Source organism: Macrotis lagotis, chromosome 6 (assembly GCF_037893015.1).
Source record: "Macrotis lagotis isolate mMagLag1 chromosome 6, bilby.v1.9.chrom.fasta, whole genome shotgun sequence".
Taxonomy (NCBI): domain Eukaryota; kingdom Metazoa; phylum Chordata; class Mammalia; order Peramelemorphia; family Peramelidae; genus Macrotis; species Macrotis lagotis.
In genome coordinates, this window is record NC_133663.1 from 53,580,435 (window position 1) to 53,599,499 (window position 19,065).

The 19,065-nt window shown below is 33.1% G+C and overlaps 1 protein-coding gene across 6 annotated transcripts in view; it reads right to left on the reverse strand.

Moving 5' to 3' along the window:
• The window catches only part of U2SURP (U2 snRNP associated SURP domain containing), a 68,285-nt gene that overhangs the window by 20,446 nt on the left and 28,774 nt on the right, over positions 1-19,065 (reverse strand). For 2 of the 6 annotated variants that reach the window (XM_074191140.1, XM_074191142.1), the window contains exons 6-23: positions 17,849-17,982; positions 16,674-16,741; positions 15,958-16,052; positions 15,821-15,856; positions 15,649-15,731; positions 14,165-14,330; positions 13,787-13,998; positions 12,772-12,815; positions 9,419-9,523; positions 8,120-8,186; positions 7,874-8,037; positions 5,503-5,665; positions 5,073-5,152; positions 4,581-4,668; positions 2,921-3,043; positions 2,418-2,513; positions 791-947; positions 282-377 (exon numbers count right to left, since the gene is read on the reverse strand). In XM_074191140.1, coding sequence (XP_074047241.1) covers positions 282-377; positions 791-947; positions 2,418-2,513; positions 2,921-3,043; positions 4,581-4,668; positions 5,073-5,152; positions 5,503-5,665; positions 7,874-8,037; positions 8,120-8,186; positions 9,419-9,523; positions 12,772-12,815; positions 13,787-13,998; positions 14,165-14,330; positions 15,649-15,731; positions 15,821-15,856; positions 15,958-16,052; positions 16,674-16,741; positions 17,849-17,982 — 1,977 coding nt within the window. Of the gene's footprint in view, positions 1-281; positions 378-790; positions 948-2,417; positions 2,514-2,920; positions 3,044-4,580; positions 4,669-5,072; positions 5,153-5,502; positions 5,666-7,873; positions 8,038-8,119; positions 8,187-9,418; positions 9,524-12,771; positions 12,816-13,786; positions 13,999-14,164; positions 14,331-15,648; positions 15,732-15,820; positions 15,857-15,957; positions 16,053-16,673; positions 16,742-17,848; positions 17,983-19,065 lie in introns of those variants that run through there. The other 4 variants (XM_074191141.1, XM_074191144.1, XM_074191143.1 and 1 more) reach the window with 4 other exon arrangements.

Below are 19,065 nucleotides of genomic sequence, written 5' to 3' on the forward strand. Positions count from 1 at the left end.
GGCTTCCAAATGTCCTGTGAGTCTGTACTTCCAAAGAAGGTACTTACAAGATTTCTGACAGTGGAACAAGGGTCTGAATTAAGGCAGGAACATTCAATGGTCTAAGAACTCACTAGGCCCTTATAGTATCTGATTCTAAATTTCTGCTAAATAAACACAAAGGAACTAACTGCCCCTGCCCTTACAAATGCACAAGAGGACACCTGCAAAATGGTTCCCAATGATGGCTATTATTTATTTGGGGGAAAAAATTCTAGTTAAGTAATTAGCATTCTGCTCACCCTGTGCTTCCAATTCGGATTCATCAACTGCTTCCCATTTGGATGGGGCCACTTTAAAAATAGGCTCATTCTTTTTTGAGTCTTCAGAGGTATCCACTATTGAAACAAAGAACTGCATTATTAAATGAGAAGCTAAATAAGGGCAGTCATGCTAAAAAAAAAAAAGCATCTATATTGCTCATCTATAATTTTGTAAAATGTTTATCTCATGGTTTAGTGATGCTTTTAATCCTAATATCACTCTAAATGTGATACTTAACCCTCTTGATGGAGTACTGCACATACACATACACACCAACTTTTAATTCCCATAATTCATTTACTACTGAATATTCGGGCTTTTTATTTTTAAGTAACAAACTCAAATCCAAACAAAACATTTCCATCACAAATTCCTATGTGACACTTTTCATTATTTTCAATTAAAATAAGTGTAAAGTCTATTTAATGTTATTATAAAGTCTATTTCCTTCTTTCCACATAAAAGCAAAGATGAAAGTTTCTCTTACAAGGCACACCATCGAGATCATCATCAAGTGACTTTATGGGAACTCCATCAAGATCATCAATGGGAGTAGCATCAATAGGAATACCATCTACATCTTCCAAGGGTGCACCATCAAGTTCTTCCTCAATAGGAGCCCCATCAAGATCATCTGGTACTTCCTACAGAAACACAGACATATTAACATCTTCCTGTATTTCTTACCAGTTGCTACTTAGGCATTTACAACATCTTTCACAAGATTATTAACAAGTTAATACAAACCTACTGAAATACAGATGCATCTGGGACAGGTTTGTATTTTACTAGAAAATAAACTCCTAGAAAGTAAGTGCCAGTTTTCATTTTTTTTCATCTTCAGAGATTAGTACATTGCTATGCTCATAGTAGACAATTACTTATTGAATCAAAGGATAAAGAGTACATATGAATTAAGATTTTTAATCTACAGACAAAGGGCATGTACATGAGATAGGGCATGTACATAACTTTAAACTAAACTGGTAGATTTTTTTTTCAATGAAAATTTATAGACCAGTACATTAAAACATTAGTTTACTTAGAACTTATATTACTCGATTAAAATCAAAATAAAGCTGTTCAAAACACTAAAGTGATCAGCTTAAGTATGCACAGCCTTGTTTATAGTTACAAGTGCATTCACACAAAACTGTCAAGAACAATTTTTTCTTCTTAATATCAAATATACCAAGGTATTTTTCAAGGAAACAAAGTTAGCAGGTAAATGAGCAATAAGTCAATAATTCAACAAATATTTATGGTAAACAACAAGCAACATAAAAATAGTTACAGCATTAAGCTATGATTTGGTATCATTTTTAAATCCAAGCACTAACCCACCAAAAACAATTGATTTTTTTTCATTCTTCAAGGTCCAGCTAAGTTTTCCTTCCCCTGACACATTATGTAGAAAAAGATTAGACTCCATCCTCTAAACCACTTTTGATTTGTACCACTCACTGGGTACTTAAAAACTTAATAAACAATATATTAACATGCTATCTTTCTGCATGTCTATGCTTCATGTATACACTGTAAACTTTCACATCTTTATATTGTAAACTTCTCAAAAAAACTAAATTTTATGCTTGCTAAATGACAACTAGCAAAGCAGAATACTTCAGAGATAGAGAAGACATTCAAAATACCTGATGGAGAGGTTTTTTTTTCCTCCCAATCTTTAGATTTCTAACCTCAGCATCTAGAATAGTACTGAAAATCTTAATATATGCTTAATGAATGAATAATGAAGTGAATATTTATATTGAAGATTTCAAATTACTGCTATTTTCAGTCATTCTAAAAAGTTCTTAATCCCACTGTTGTCACTAGAGGAGCTCCAGTGTTGTTTCCTGGGCTAAAATTACAATTATGAAGTAAGTTTTTTACACAAATAAAAATAAACATAAAAAAATAATATCTTAAAATCACCCTTTTATGAAGAGATTATGTCTTTCAAATGAGACAAAGTAAAAACTACAAACCTGACCCAATCTACTTAATCTGGTTTAATCCTCAAAATAGATCAAACAAAACTATAATTATAGACCAGGGAGTATTAGTAGAACATGTTGAGTTTCAAGAAGTATTTGGAGTGAGGAGGTGCCTACGTTGGAGATGACTAGGGGATGGGGAAAGGATTTCTCTCTTCTTCCAGATAAAGCAGGATTAACTGTGCTGTTTCTCTGTTGCCTTGTCCAATCCCTCTAGGTTGAGGAGATACAAATTACATAAGCCATTAACTTCTTTGTCTTGCCCTGTTAATTCCCACCCTTTTACTTTATCCTAGCCAAGTAAGTCTCTTCCTGCTTCTATGTTTACTGTCCCAGTGGGCACTACCAGGCCAGAGAAAGTTGTAAAATCTTTTTGAATTCTTTGTGACAATATTATGACAATTATAAATTCAAGACATCTAACACATACTTCAAAGAAGTCATGAGGAAATAATATGAATTTAAAGTCCATTTTGAAAATGTACTGTGTTTTAACATTACTTCATGCCATTTTGTCTTCACAGTATTGCTTAATGATTATTCTTTTGTAATCTCTATTGTGTTGTGCTGTAGTACATTTTATCCTATTCCCCAAAAGGAAGACAAGGGGTAATGCCTACCTCTGTTTCTTTTTCTTCAATAATATTTACAAGTCCCAAAAATATATTTTGTAATTTGATCAAAAATGGTTCTGGATAAATTGCCCAGTCTTCCCATGCTCTGAAGCAGGTCATTACTCGTTGCTTTAAAAATAACAAAAGTAAAGTATTAGTCATCTATCAAGAAAATCAAACCATAAAACTGGTACAGTTAAAATTGTGGCCCAAGTCTCCTAAAATCCAACCACAATCTTTAGCTCTGAATATCAATAATTTGGATGAAGGATTAATGATTGTTTTAAAACAAATGGAAGGATAACAGAAAATTCAAAATATTTCTTTTTAGGTTTTTTGCAAGGCAATGGGGTTAAAGTGGCTTGCTCAAGGCCACACAGGTAGGTAATTACTAAGTGTCTGAGGCTGACTTTGAACTCGGGTACTCCTGACTCCAGGGCCAATGCTCTATCCAGTGTGCCACCTGGCCGCCCCAGAAAATTCAATATTAAAAAAAAAAATTAAACTAACCAAAACATCTAGATGTTCAATAAATATCATATAAAGTTATTTGAAGTCACCTTAAGAATTATGAGGATGCCTTTATTATCTTTTAAGGTAACTCATAAAATGGGATATTCCCTGAGAAAAGGCAAGTAATTTCAATTAAGTCTCTAATGACTTGAAGCATCAAAAGGAGAGGAGTCAGGAAGAGTGATCCCCATTAAGGGTCACTTCACTAGAAGTAGAAATGGATGATAAATCCAATCAATCTGATTTCTCAAAAGGATCATCTCTAAGGCGGAAAATACTAAATCATTTCAACAACCAAACTTTCTTAAAGATGTCATTTTCTATGAAGCATTCTGCTTTTCCTTAAAGTCAGTGTGTATAACTGATCATCACTAACAACTTCACAGTATTGGACGGTTTACAAGGGGCTTTATATCCCATTAACTTCAACTTTCCACACAACCGTAAGGCAGGCACGAATATTATCCTTATGTTACAAATAAGATGGAGGTCAGTGATCATACAAGCTAATAAGTGACTTGAGGCAAGAGGTGAACCCAGGTAATTCCTGGTCCTCCTCACTGGCAATGGCCAGCTAACCCAAAGATATAAAATGGATTTCTTTTTCATGATAATGACTGGCTTATTCAATTTTGTACTGTTATCTTTATTCCACTGTGACACAGTGACAAATTTTCCGGCATTAAAATAATCAAAATCTGAAAAGTAAGTCATTTGATATATGCCATTACAAAGCAGGTAGTCTTCACAAGCAGTTTCACAAATGTCTGGGGTACAGTGGTATAAGATATGGTGCTTTTTTTTTTAACTCAAGATGATTAGGTCAAAAAGTAAACAATTAAGAACAGTTAGGCAAAGTTAGCCAACATATATTTTATTAATTTTTTGTTGGGGTGGCTAGGTGGTGCAGTGGATAGAGCACCAGGAGTACCTGAGTTCAAATCTGGACTCAGACACATAATAACTACCTAGCTGTGTGGCCTTGAACAAGCCACTTAACCCCATTGCCTTGCAAAAACTAAAAGTCAGAAAAATTTCCATAAGAATGCTAAAAAACAAAGATAATATGAGATGTTCAGTTTTTTAAGGTTCTATCAAAACAAATGGGACTCTCAAAAAAATAAATAATTAAATATAAAATTTATACACATACCTTGAAGTTTTCAGATTGCAAGTGGCCTTGAATTGTACGGTAGGTGGCATTGAGATCTGAAAATATCTGACATAACTTTGTTTCAAAACTGTAATTCAAACAATTTTATTTTAAAACTCTAATAGACATTGTCATAAAATACAATTGTTTTTCCATTCTTGTCAGATCACAATTCTTAAATATTTACTATACAAGAACAGTTGTACAAAATAACTTATTTAATTGTAACTTATTTTAAAGACTATAACTATCTTCTAAGCATTAAAAGTCTACAAGCTACAAGTCTTACAGATCAGTATTATGCCAAATTAGATCCATTGATAGATCAATTTTTTTTCACAATAATTGTTTCCAACTCCACATTTATGAAACATGAAAAATTATATTTAGCATGGAGGTGGGGCTAAAATATTTTGGTTATTTAAATATGCCTTTTGCAAAGTCCAAATGAATTAAGTTCATAATTTTATAGGTATATAAAACTATACTTACAATTTCCTGTAATAAGAAGCATTGGCAACTTTTGCTGAAGAGTTATATAATACATCAGAAACCAAATATAATCTGGCAATCTATAATGTAAAAAAAAGGTGAAGAATTATTATCACAAAGCCAACAAAATCTGGAAAAGGACATGGTGCTTCTATGACACAGACAAATAACAGATAATATGCTTAACTTCAAGTAAATGGTCAGGAACATAAAAACACTCAACAAAATTATTTCTTTAGCAGAAATATAAATTGTCTAAATTTCATTGCATATTATCTTCCAATTCAACATGTAAAGATAAAAAGTCCCAGCTCATAATTATGTAAGTACAAAAAACATGAAATAGTTTTCTTAGGAAAAATATATTCAGAGTAAAATATAACTTAGTCACAAAATACTTCATGTAAAAAGGAGCTAGAAATTTACATACCTTTTTAGGCAGTGGTGTTTTCAAGATGGACAGTGATTCAGTAATACAATCCACTATTTCTTCAGCAGCTTCGGCATTATTTAGACAGAAAACCATTGCATCACCAATATCATTTTTCCGAGGAGTTAATCCACGTAAGATTTCTTCTAATTTATCTCTCTGTCTGAAATAATTTTTTTTGAAAATTGTAAATACTTTGGATTCCATTAGAATGCAAGATTCTTGAAGAGAGAAGCTGTTTTTTCTTTTCTTTGTATTGCCAGTACTTAAGCAGTGTTTGTTACCTAACAGGTACTTAATAATTGTTTTTGACATCCAAATGTCAAATATTTAGTAAGGATGAAAAAAATCACTTAGCATCATTTTTGACTTAAGTAAATATTTTAACACCAGCAAAATACAAGTTTTAGAAAAAATGTGAATACAATCTAATAAATATTTCTTAGATAAAAGCAAGAATGATAAATACTACATTAAAAAAATCATTTACTAAGTCCCCTGAAAGTGAGCTCCCTCCCAAGTACCCATTCTGTAGTACCCCAAGTATGTACAGGGGTCAGGATCTTTTCCTTCCTTTCTAGGTTGGGTCTTACCTAGCACTCCCTTGGACATAACTAGAGCAGGCAGACCTTCTGAATAAGCAAACACATTCATTCAACAAGGGACTCACCAATACCAAACCAAATTCAAAGTTATGGATTACACAAAAAAGACATTACAAAAAAAATTACACACAAAAAACACATCCCCCCCCAGTTTCCTGAATGTCAAATCAACAGCAGGAAAGCCCTGAGGTACATTATTTCACCTCCTACAATAGCTTTAATATTTGATTATCCCAAATTGCCACAGAGGGCTCACTCCACCTCTCAAAACAGAAACTGGAGAGATTGTTGGTAGGCCGTTTCTGGCTCATCCCTGCCAAAGTAACTCTTCCTAATCCTACTAATCTTATAGTAGAAAAGATTTCAATAAGCAATTAGAAACTGGACATGAACCTGAAGTAGGTCTGTGAAAGAAACATTCAGGTCTAAGACTCAAATACTGCTAAGTGATAACATGATGAAGGACTTAAAAAAATTATGGAAATTACCAAGATCCTTGGGCATCCTCTTGCACAGAAAGGTATTTACTACTATTACAAAAATTAACTAGCAAAGAATAGGTCAGATTGGGCTGATACAATAAAGGAGAAAAAAAATTTCAGCAGAATTTTTATGGTCAGCATTCCAAGACATTTGGTTTTTGAGGCAAAGAAAGGAAAAGGGCAAAGCCGTCACAAAATGCGCCATTAATTACCTTATTCCTTAAAATGTTTTTGTATCAGAGAGGTTTTGTTTAGTCCTAAGGGACTACATAAGTATATAATCTATAGATGGAAGAGAGATAAGTCAATCTAATCAATCTTTTCATTTTTCAGGGCAAGGAAACTGAATGATTAGCATAGGTATATATGGCAAATAACAGATGAGGGAACTAACTTTCCAATTCAGCCTTATCCATGACTCCCTTTTAAGGAAGTAGCCAGTGTAGAAGTGAGGCCTACTGGGCAAAGCTACAATTCCGGATGTGGTCATGACCAATTGCAGAAAATCTTGAATCCAGAGTCTGTACAGGGCCTCAGTGACTTGTGATGTTCTCAACACAGTAATGATCAAGAACAATCTTGACTAAACTTATTGAGACAAAGAAGATAGTGAGAGGGATTTAATATTCCATTCCTGACTCCAGCACTGGCTGGTTGTCACCAGTTTCAGTCACATTCTCTCTCTGGTCCTAGCTTCCTAATCTATAAATTAAGGAGCTTGTACTGACTAGTACTGACTTTCTATCTCTAAATCTATGATCTGATAAATGTATCAGTGAAGAATTCTTTGTTCAAAGGTTACAATGTAATCCATCATCTTTTTTCTGGAACATATACTGTACCAGTTACTTAGGGTAGTGACTTACATCTTAAGCAGCACTTTTTATAAGCTGCATAGTTTTAAAGGAAAAGCTCTGAGGTCATTTGATACAATTCTGTTCTCCCCCGCCCCCACCTTTAAAGGTAAGGTAACTTCCTAAAGATTAAATGAACCATACTATAGTTGCACAGTGGCAGACTCTTAAACCAACACTCTTTCCATGGCACCACGAAGCATTCAACTAAAATGAACTGAAAAACATTAGTCACAGAAGCAATAGAGGCCAATGGCAAACAATTCTTAGTTCTTAGTTGGTGAAGTGGATGGCTAGTTTTCTTTTTTTTTCCCTGGAGTCTCAAATTAAAACATCACAATTTTTAAGGTAATAATAATCTTGGCAGGGAAAGGAAAGGGAGACAATTGTCCCAATACTGAAAGGGGGGGGGGGGGAGAGTCAAGCTTACTCTTCTTTGAGTGCTCCTTTCTTGCTAGGTTCTTCAACAAAAGCTTCAGTTTCTTGCTCTTCTGACATCCCATGCAGGTATGGATTTAATGGTGGTGGTCTCCAAAAAGATCCATTTTTGAACATACGAAAATCTTCTGTTCTCCACTTAGTTGGAGCATCTCCCTAAAAAAACCCACCAAAATATAGGACAATTAGGTCTAACTTTACATAAAGTCAAAACAGTTTTGAAATTGGTTCTACTTGCCTGTAGAATTGAATAAAGCTTCCATCTATAGTAAACATGGGCCGGAGTCTGGTTTTCAAATAAAAACCTAAAAAAAAAAAACCCCAACAAATATACAGTTCAAATTTCCAATTGAATTATTTGACCATCTTCCCCAAATAAACACATGTACAAGTCAAAGATATTTCATTTTACTACTGCATGAACAAGACCTAACACTTAAAGTCAAAGAGATCAGGTTTTTTTCCTCTAACTTAATTTTATTATTTTATCAACCGACAGTCAAACATAAATACATCCTTCAGAGGAAAAAAATGTTACTTTAGTCATTCAAATCACCCTATTCTCAAACATTCATTCTAAATGAAATCTAATGAAATACATCAAGCAGTTACTGAAAACATTTTTTTTTCAATATGTATTCCCTGATTGGCATTTGAGAGTGATCTTTAAATATTCAATATGTGAAAAATAGAAGAATTACAGGATCATGGATTGAAAGCTAGGAAAATCCTGAGGGATCGTCTAATTCTACTCTCATTTTACAGATGTCAAAACTAAGGATCAGAGTTGCCCCAAGGACACAAAGAGTGGGGACTTACACCCAGGTGCTGAGATTTAGCCAACATTCTTTCTTTCTTTTTTTTTTTTTTGCAAGGCAAATGGGGTTAAGTGGTTTGCCCAAGGCCACAAAGCTAGGTAATTATTAAGTGTCTGAGACAGGATTTGAACCCAGGTACTCCTGACTCCAAGGCCGGTGCTTTATCCAATACCCCACCTATCCACTAGCCCAACATTCTTTCAAATGAACCACTGTCTCCCAAGGAACACACCATGCCATTTTTCTTTTCCTCCCAAGTCACTATGGAAGGGATTCACTATTCTGAATCTTCCTTTTAATAACCATGATGAAGGTATTTATCCTATTATAACTCATTATATTTAAAGACTACTCTCAGAGTCTGAGCATTATTTCAATATAACTGGTTTCTCTGTAATCCTATGTCTTTTATTTAACACATTTTGTAAATGGTTCAGAGGTTCATACCAGATAGGTCAATGACACAATCAAAATTAAGAAAGCCTCCTCTGAATCAAAACAACTCCCATGTGTTGAAAACTATCAAGTTTTATCATTTAGTTGTGACATAATTCAGCTCCTGATTCACACATTTGTATCAAATACAAAAACAGTCAATATATATTATTCAATCTACTGACATCTTCCTTTGGCTATTTTAAAAACATACTTTTGAAACTTAAATTTCAAAGATTAAACAACTAAGGCTGATGTATGTAATATAGGTAACATACACCCACCTGAACATAGGATTGTTGATTTCTCTATTCATAATCATGGCTTCAAACATTGGTCCTTCACGTACAACAAACTCTATCATTCGATGTATCAATGCGAGCAAATTCCTATAACAACAACACAGTTAAAGAAAAATGGATTCAGACCTACCACTATATAAAACTACACTTCACCTAAGTTACTTTAATTGTGCAGGAAACGATTATTTGCTGACTAATACAGAATTTTATACCAAGTAAAAGTAATTTGGAGCAAATGTTAATTCTGTGCATTGTGGGGAAATGGGAAGGGCATGGTAAGGGGAGGGGAGGGAAACCACAACACATCCTGATAATATTAAAGAGTAAATTTTCTGAAATGTCACTCCTAATTTTCAAAACTTAACTGAAAAGGTTACTATGAATCAGGGACTAAAAAAGGAGGAGTACTGATCATATATAAAAATTGGAAACTGAAAACTCACAGGCTATCTTACTAATATTACAAATATTTCTAATCTAATATCAGGTAATGCAAAAAGTAAATGAGTTACTTTGGTCATTTTTGTATGTAGATACTATTATATATGGCTACTAAAAATTCAAAACTATCAGGAAAATAAATAAGCATGTGGTCAGATTTAATAATAAGTCCATCTAATTCTATGCCACAGAAATTTTTTTTAAAAAAATTAATGAACGCTACAGTCCATTGTAGAACTGGACATATACCTTTCTGCTTCATACAAACCAGATGGAATTTCTATTAAATCTAACCATTAAAGAGGCAACATCCTTTTGGTCAATAATACAAATAATATACATCAGTGAAATAAATGAAAAATTCTACAGCTTGTAGATTAGAGGCTTTCAGTTTCAAAATAGTTTGTGGGTAAGAAAGTCTTAAATAAAGCTATTCTCCACTCAACTCAAAATACTGTCAAAGGGAGAAAAATGTAAGGAGTTTTCCCCAGGTTATATAACTTTAATACTGCAGTATTTGGCCTAAATTTTAATGTATCACAGCAGTCCTTTTGCCTCTAAGTCTGTCAGCCAAGTTTGGAGAACAATTTTATTTAACAATCTGACAATGAGTTCTAAAATTGTCACATACAGCTCAATTTATATTTGGAGATTTTTTAAAAGTAACAAGATATACAGTTAGGTAAAATGAACTCAGTTGTCTCTTTGCCAAAGCACTAACAAATACTAACAGAGAAAAACAAAAGGATATTGGCTCTTGGTATACTGCACAGACATAATTTATTTACCCTATTAGTACTGCCAGAACAATGAGTTCACATATCTGCTACAACATACTTTTAAATGTACTGTTATTTTAGAAAATATCAATTTATATGGTTTTATTTCATTATCCTGCTTCAAAGTACATAATTATAAATCAGCGAGATAAAATTTTGTTGCTTAACTTCTTACATTTCTCACAAACCTACTTAAACTGAATACTAAAATAGCTACAAAAGTGAAAAAAAATTAATTTAAGGCTAAAAGGAAAAAAAACTTCTAATCTATAAAAGATTTAAAACTAGGAAAAGGGTTGACTATCTAGATTTTTAACTATATTTTGACTTTCACAATTAAAACAAATGACCCAAAGCATCCCTTAGAGATTGATAATCTAATCTAGAAGGGTTTTTTTGTACAGAAGTATTTACTTCTATACAAAAATAAGAACCCTCAAGGACATGTAGTTCTAAGTTCAAAAACTGAGAATATTCTCCATATTCACAGTTATCAGTATTCTTTTGGGTGGGATAGAGGGAAATGATAATGAAATTATAATTCATTTTCTAAGGTCCTATTAGTGTCAGTCATCTTAAAGATATGGGAAATGGTTTTTCCCATTATCAAATGTTCACATAGAGTCTACACATAACAGAAAACTCATGTAGATTAAATTAAAAAAAAAAACACACGGACTTTTAAGATAAACACTGGCAATCCAGTATCCTAAGTGGAAACTGGTTTATTAACTTTTAAACTAGGGGTTTATATTAATAGTGAGTCTTGAGACTTTTTTCACCAAACTACACTCAACCAATTAGATTTTTTTAAAGAGATAAACTAAACCATACACAGATACTCCTCAAGTTTTTAGAAATGCTTAAAAAATAAAAAAAAAAGGCAAAAAGACCTCTCTCTTTGAAGGCTAATAACATGAAAAACTATAGTTTTAAATAGGCTTGTAACTGATAAATATCTATACATTCATGATCAAAAATTTAAGTAGTTTTCAATAATTTAAGGAATATGACATTTAAAAAAAACACCCTACATCTGACAATTAGCTTCTTCTGGCACTAGTCTAAATTTGTTCTTATTATAACAATTTTACTTAAACTCCTTATCCTAAAAATTGTGTTTTTTTAAAAAACTGTTTTTCTTATTATTTTTTTAAAAGGGGACTGTTTTACAATAGAATGAAAACAGTGTAGTACAAAAAGATGATAGTTTAAAGTGCATTATTTAAAAATGTTATTATCTTACTCTGGGCAACAAAAAAATAAAAATGTCTCTCAGTTATAATAAAACCACATTTATTGGAGTCGATCGTACCAATGTCTGGTCAAAAACTGTATACTTTCCCAATCCATCCCATGATGTTTTCCTGGTCCCCCGCTGCCGCAGACAGTTCAGCTGGTGTTGCTCACCAAGGCCAATGTCAAAGAGAATTTGGTATTCTTTTGTGTTCATTTATTATCCAACCAGTGTTGTGTTCCTGTGTTTGGGAAAAGGCTTAGCTTGACTGAGCAAGAGCATACCTAGAGAAACACCTCTGCTTTTAAATACTATTGTTATAAAGAGTAAAGGGGGAAAAAAAAGAAAAACAGAAACTCAACTATCTTCACAGTGAAGAATTGCTTCCCCTGTGCAAAGTGTTCAAGAATACAATTAGTTTTTTAAAAAATCATTTAAAGATCTACAAAATAAATCTATAACTCTACCAAGCTCTTCTCAACCAAGATTGCACATTAAATGCATATAATTCAGAGAATTACAGAAAGTTATAATACATGAGGTAGAAACAACAATCTAAGCATCCATTGTATGCAAAAAAGCCCATTAAAGATTCAGTCTTCATATCATTAGACTATCATTTTCAAATGAAAATAACCACATCCTATTCTACAAAAACTATTAATTCTCTATATATTACACTAAAAAGGAAGGAAAGTAGTGACATAAAATTGTAAAATATAAATTATGAATTAGTAAAATTCCCAATTCCCCCCCATAAGTAAGAGGAAGGAACCATTGCTCAGTCAAGCCATTACCTTTTCCTCAACACCATTTTTTTAATTCAGAAGGGGATATTTTCTATATTTAGATCAGTAATAATAAAGAAAAACATGTACCTTTCTGTTGGGATAACCACTTTGACTATGGCTTGCGACAGAGTCTGTATATGAAGTCACATCAGATAATAAACATAGAATATGTGAGTATTGTTAACAAGTAACAAGCAAAAATATACATATGCATTGAAAATACTACACATCTAATCATAAGTTTTGCAGGCAATCACTGCTGTGAAGTTATACACTAGGCAATTACATATATGCAAATGGATGTGTTCAGCGAACCATGACTGTTCACTAAATGCCAAGAATAAGAACACTCCTGCCAGAATGCACATCACTGCCCGGAATCAGTACTACACTGAGAGTCTAAGATAAGGATTTTAATTTGTGAAATCATTCACTGTTTGCCTTGGATCATACAAGTTTACTACTACTTTGTTCCCAAGCCTTTAAAACCAGCCCTGTCATTTTTAAGTGTAATTCATTAAAGAACCAACACATTCTTAGAACCATAAATTAAGTTGGTTTTATGTTTTAAAAAAGTAAAGAATACTCACCCTTAGTATGCTTTTACTATAGTTAGTTGCTTTAACAAACCACACATACCCTAAAAATATTCTGACACCTAGTTGGTGCTTAAATATTACGTCAGCTAGTTGCCATCTAAACAAATCAACTATTTAGGAGGTCATTCTAATTGAAAACTAAGCCATCTGATTACAAAGTAGAAGTATCTTAAAACAAAATAAATTTAAATACTGTAAAACTGGTACCTAAATAATAAAACTGAAACAATAGGGAATAAGAAGGGAGAAAAAAATAACTGAAGTTTGGAAAAGTATAACTAGATTTAAAGGAGTGACAGTAACAAAAATATGGCCTTATATTTCTGAGGCCTTATTTCAATACTGGGGTTTTATGGGCTAAGGCAGGGAACAGACTATATGTATCTTTAAGGGTTACCAAACAGATAAGCACACACAATTCTATAAAATTGTAGAAAAGAAAAACTACCATAAGATTTAGTATTTACAAATTAGATGTGGTCTATGTACATTTTTAAAATTACCTTCTCAAAATCCTCCTTGCTTTTAGGTGGAGGTAGCATTGGAGCATTGGGGTTCTTTAATCTCTCTCTAGGTTGAGCATTGAAAGGCAGGCCAGATGGTGGGGGAGGAAGAGTGTGTTCCATCATAGAAGGTGGAATGTATATTGGATGTGGTGGAATAGGTACAGCTTTGCCCCACCCTAGTTTCATTTCAAAGGACATGATCATCTTTCCTATAATAAAGAAAGAATTACTTTACTTCACTGAGCATTGGCTTATACACAAAACCAAATATTTTAAACTGCATTTGGACTGTATAGCTAATTTTTAAATTTCAAAACTACATTTCAAACAGTGAGAAAGTTCTAAAACTCTTGGACAGATATTACTGCGACTTACCATTTAGATTTTTCAAAGCTCTCTCAGCATCTCTTCTATTCATAAAGGCTACAAAACCACAATTCCTTTCTCTTGCTCTTTCCTCATCTGTTCTTGGCCACATAATTTTGACACTGGCTAATGGTCCAAACCTCCCAAATTCTTGGCATAACATTTCTTCGTTCATCTAAAAAAGGATGAATTTTTATTCAAAATGAAAATTCATTAATTTATACCATGAATTTCTAAAATAGAATTTGTCATTTACTTCAAATGAGTCAAATTCTGTTACAACAAAACTTCAAGAGACATTGAAAAAATTTTATTAATGAACTATTAAAAATCACATTCTCATCTGTAAGGTCACAATACAGATTTATTACACAATTCAACTCTGAGTTAGTAAGGAAAAAAATCAACAACATCTACAAAATTAAGGCAAAAAAGAAATCCCAAAGCAAACTTTTCACTTCTGCATATTTATTCCTTCATCCCTACCCACTTTCTTCCTTTTAAACTTCTGGAGGAGGAAATTATATTATTGAGGTAGGTGCATTGGGAGCTGTATTTTTATGGTAAAGTCATTTAGGCTATTTAAGGTGGAAAGGAGACTGGAAGAATACTTAGAAAGAAAAATCTCACATCCTCCCCCCCAATTCATAAATTAACACTCTAAAATAAGGACATCAACAAAGAGAGAAAAGGAAACTAACAAGCATACTATATGAGGCAAAAGTCACAAAATATCCCTTATTACTTCTCTAAAATTCAAGTAATTATTCAATCAAATGATATAATTGAACAAGAATCAGCCAAATAATGTGCTAACTAGTTTGGTCATAATGTTATAATGACATCATTGCAAAGTAATCTTAAGATTATAGAATATAGCTGCAGTGTTTCCAACTCCCAAATTAATGGTCTGTTTATCAGAGCAATTATTTAATATAATAAATTAATTTGGAAATTTCTCTAAGAATTTTCAAGGAAATCACATACTGATATCCATTCAATTAATGTTACTAAGGTACAGGATTTCCCTATGGTGCTCATTATGGAAAGCTATATAAAATAACAGAAAACAAGCTATAGTAGATTTCTCCTTGAGTCCCAAAGAATAAATCACACTAATAGAGGCCACAGACAATGACTTGTAAAATATCTTTATTAAAATATCTTTATTAAAACACAGCTAAAAAAGTTCCTCAATTTATTAGAAAAATTAGAAAATAAGCTGCTACTGTTTGCTTTCCTTTTCAAAGAGGACCAATGATATCCCTATACTCATAATCAAAACTGACTTGCCTCACTATCTGAAGGGCATTATGTGTTTTTACAGGGTCATCTGATAATTACAAATTTTTAAAGCACATATTACAGTGATACACCATAGTATAGAAGCTAATTGTCTCAAAGGTTAGCAATCCACTTTTTTTTAGATTTACACCATTTTATTCTAAAAAAGAAACATGCAGTAATATTCAGTTTAGACTTATATTTATTACCTGTGGGTTAATGTTTCCAAGATATAAATTTGTAGTACTTGGATCCCCCACATCATGTGAGCCAGGAGCATAGTCATCAAGGACTAGACAAAAAAGAAAAAGGATTGTAACCCTCAGGATAAATACACTGTTCAAAATTTGTACCGTGTGAAAGAGCAAGAAACTATATTACCACCAGATGATCTATTTCTTCGGGAAGGCGCGTCCACTAAAAACAAAAGCAAATAAATAAATAAATAAGTAAAGCATTCTTACCATTAATTATATTTTTTTTAATCAAAGATATTTATTAAAATAAATTTTACTTACTAGAACGACGCTGGCCATCTGAATCTGACTGAGGAGGTTCAAAACGACTTAGTCTGCCTTTTGTTTTATGTCTTTCATCACGCTCTTCTTGAATTCTGTTGAAAATATTGTAAATCACTAGCAATGAGTCAAAATATCATTCTAGGATTCTGAATAAAAAAGACTATCTACTATATTCAAATAGGGTGATTTTTAATTATTTTCATACTGGCAGTCATTGTTAACACTTTTAGGAACAAAAGAATTTGATGTTATAGCTGCCATACAAGACAGCCCAGATAACTGAGTCCTTTCATTATGTACAAAGGCAATATATGCCAATTATACTAATATAAAAACTGAAACAGAAGAATTATTTTTAAAACATGGGGAGGAAATCACAAGTGACAACTATTAAATTTACTGGGTCCTCTCCTATATTTTTCCTCAAGAGGAATAATTTTTCCACTGCAAACAGGACTCCGGCCATTAGGTAAAATCATTTTAATTCAACCCACATATGGGAAATTACCAAGAGGCATTACTGTGAATTTTATTTTAAGTTCATTTTCAAACCCTGCCCCACAAAGCATAATCATAAAATCTTAAAAGAAAAAAATCTTCATGACAGAATATTTGGTAATAACTAATAGGTATACTATGTGGGCCCTTCCTTGTATTTTCAAGCATCTATTTGATATACCTATGATAGTTATTCTCCACACTGTAAAACTTACTGTTTTAGTTCTTCTTTGAAGAGTTCCAAATTGCTCTTTTTCTTTTCTTTCTCCCCTTTCTTCAGTGGCTATGAAGGATATGACAGGTTATGCTTCAGAAAAATGAAGGTTTAACAAAACGAATGGTTCAATAATTATACCATTTCTAAACCATATTTACCTCTTGGCCACCGATTTCTTTAAAGTTAGTCACTAATAAGATGCTGGTAAAAATGAAGCTTATCATACTGTCAAATATCTGTATCTAAAAAAACAATTTTTGGCACTATTCTTAAAATAATGAGGTCAAAGAAAAATCTTAGCCCAATACACCTGAAATATATTACTATTTTTAAGAAACATACCAAAACCCATACATCTAAATAAGTATTGTGATTCATAGCAGTCATTTTGGAAGATTACACTTAACCAAAAGCTACTGCTCAATCTATTTTTGCATGACCTCTTAGAACTGCCTTCAAAGCCAATCTAGAAGTTAAAAAAAACACACAAAAATCACTATTGTTACTTTCTCTTGGTATCTTTTTGACCAAAATCTATTTACACTCTCTTTGATCCATTTATTCACTGAACTTGGTTCCAGGTGACTTTAGGCTATTTCCAAAACAATCTACCCTCAAAATGATAAAGAAATGGTACCAATACATTAAAAAAAAAAGTCACAGGTTGTGAAGAATATTCCAAATGAGTAATCCTAAAAATTATGAATAAGAGCTAAATAGAATAACAATTCCCCAACTTGACTTTAAAAGGTACAATGCTCATTTATATGTAAAACATCTGGTATGTTTGTTTAAAATATAGTCATTAATATGTAGATAAGTATATCTTAAGCTTCAATCAAACATTCTTAACATACACTAACTGCAGCCCCAATTACTAGGTTAGTATCAAATGTATGAACATTAAGAAAAATGCAAAATCTTATGCCATAGCAGTATACCTAAAGGAAGCAAAAGTAGAAACTGTTCACTGCTTAAAGTCTGTCAATAATCATGTGCCACATGCTAATATATCATAACCTTCTGAATGAGAATGCTATTGGGTTAGAAAACGCCAAAACTCACCACCTCCAAAAAAATACCAAAGTCCTGCTTACAGTGGAAGTACAGAAAATAGTCTCAGCAAGGTCATCCAAATAGACATGAAAGGTCAGGAATTTGAGTATGACTTACAGGTTTTTTGGTTTCTATCACAAGAAGGGATGGTGGTCTTTCATTGGAGGACTGATTGGGTGCATTTTTTTGATCTGCAAATCTTGAGGATGGCTTGTAGATTTTGCCTCGTTTTTCATCTGTTTCATGTTCTTCTATAATTTAAGAAAGTAGGACGTTTACTATATAGTACATTTCAAACAATTAACAAGCATTTGTTAAGTACCAAACATGTGCCAAGCACTGTGCCAGGTGCTAGATATGAATGTTATTGGGCACACCTACCAAAGCCAACAAAATTGGTAAAGTATTTCCAGTTCCAATGTGTATGTATGTATGTGTGTATATATATACACACACACACACATACACACACATACACACACACCCTGTCTTATATATGCCATACATGAGTGCGCGCACGCACACACACAAACACAGAATTTGCTCATAACCACTCTACTAAGGCTGCAAAGATAAAATGACAATTTTAATAAGGGCTGGCTCTCCCATCTATACTTATTGAAACAAATTCCAATTCCATGAACCCTCATTGGCACACACACAATGTCCAAGGCTCAGTGCTAGGTGGCTGAGGGTTTGAGGGCAGGGTGTAGATGGGGCGGGGGGGGGGGGGGGGGGGGGGGGATGGAGGAGGTGATACAAAGATGAGTAAGACAGTCCTTGTCTTCAAGGAATTTGCAGTCTAGTAAGAAAAATAAGAGATATAAACATTAACTATAGCATAAAGCAGATATGAAAATGAAGAAGAAATACCAAAAATAAAAAATAGTACTCACTCCTTCCTCCTCCCTCCCCCCCAAAAAAGAAAGGATCACATCTGACTGATGTGGTAGGGGAAGTAAAGCAAGCAAAGTCCATAAGGGAAGTGCTGTTTGAGTTCAGGAAAAAAAGAATCTCAATTTGCAGACATTTGGAAGCTAGTGAAGAATGGCAGTAATTACTGAACATGTTTTTTGTTTTTGTTTTTATTTGTTTTTAGGTTTTTGCAAGGCAAATGGGGTTAAGTGGCTTGCCCAAGGCCACACAGCTAGGTAATTATTAAGTGTCTGAGACCGGATTTGAACCCAGGTACTCCTGACTCCAAGGCTGGTGCTTTATCCACTATGCCACCTAGCCGCCCCTTGAACATGTTTTGAGACCGGCAAATAAACCAGTATGGCTAGAGCATTGAGCTCCTGAAGGGAAATAATGTTGAGGCTAGAATAAAAAAGCAA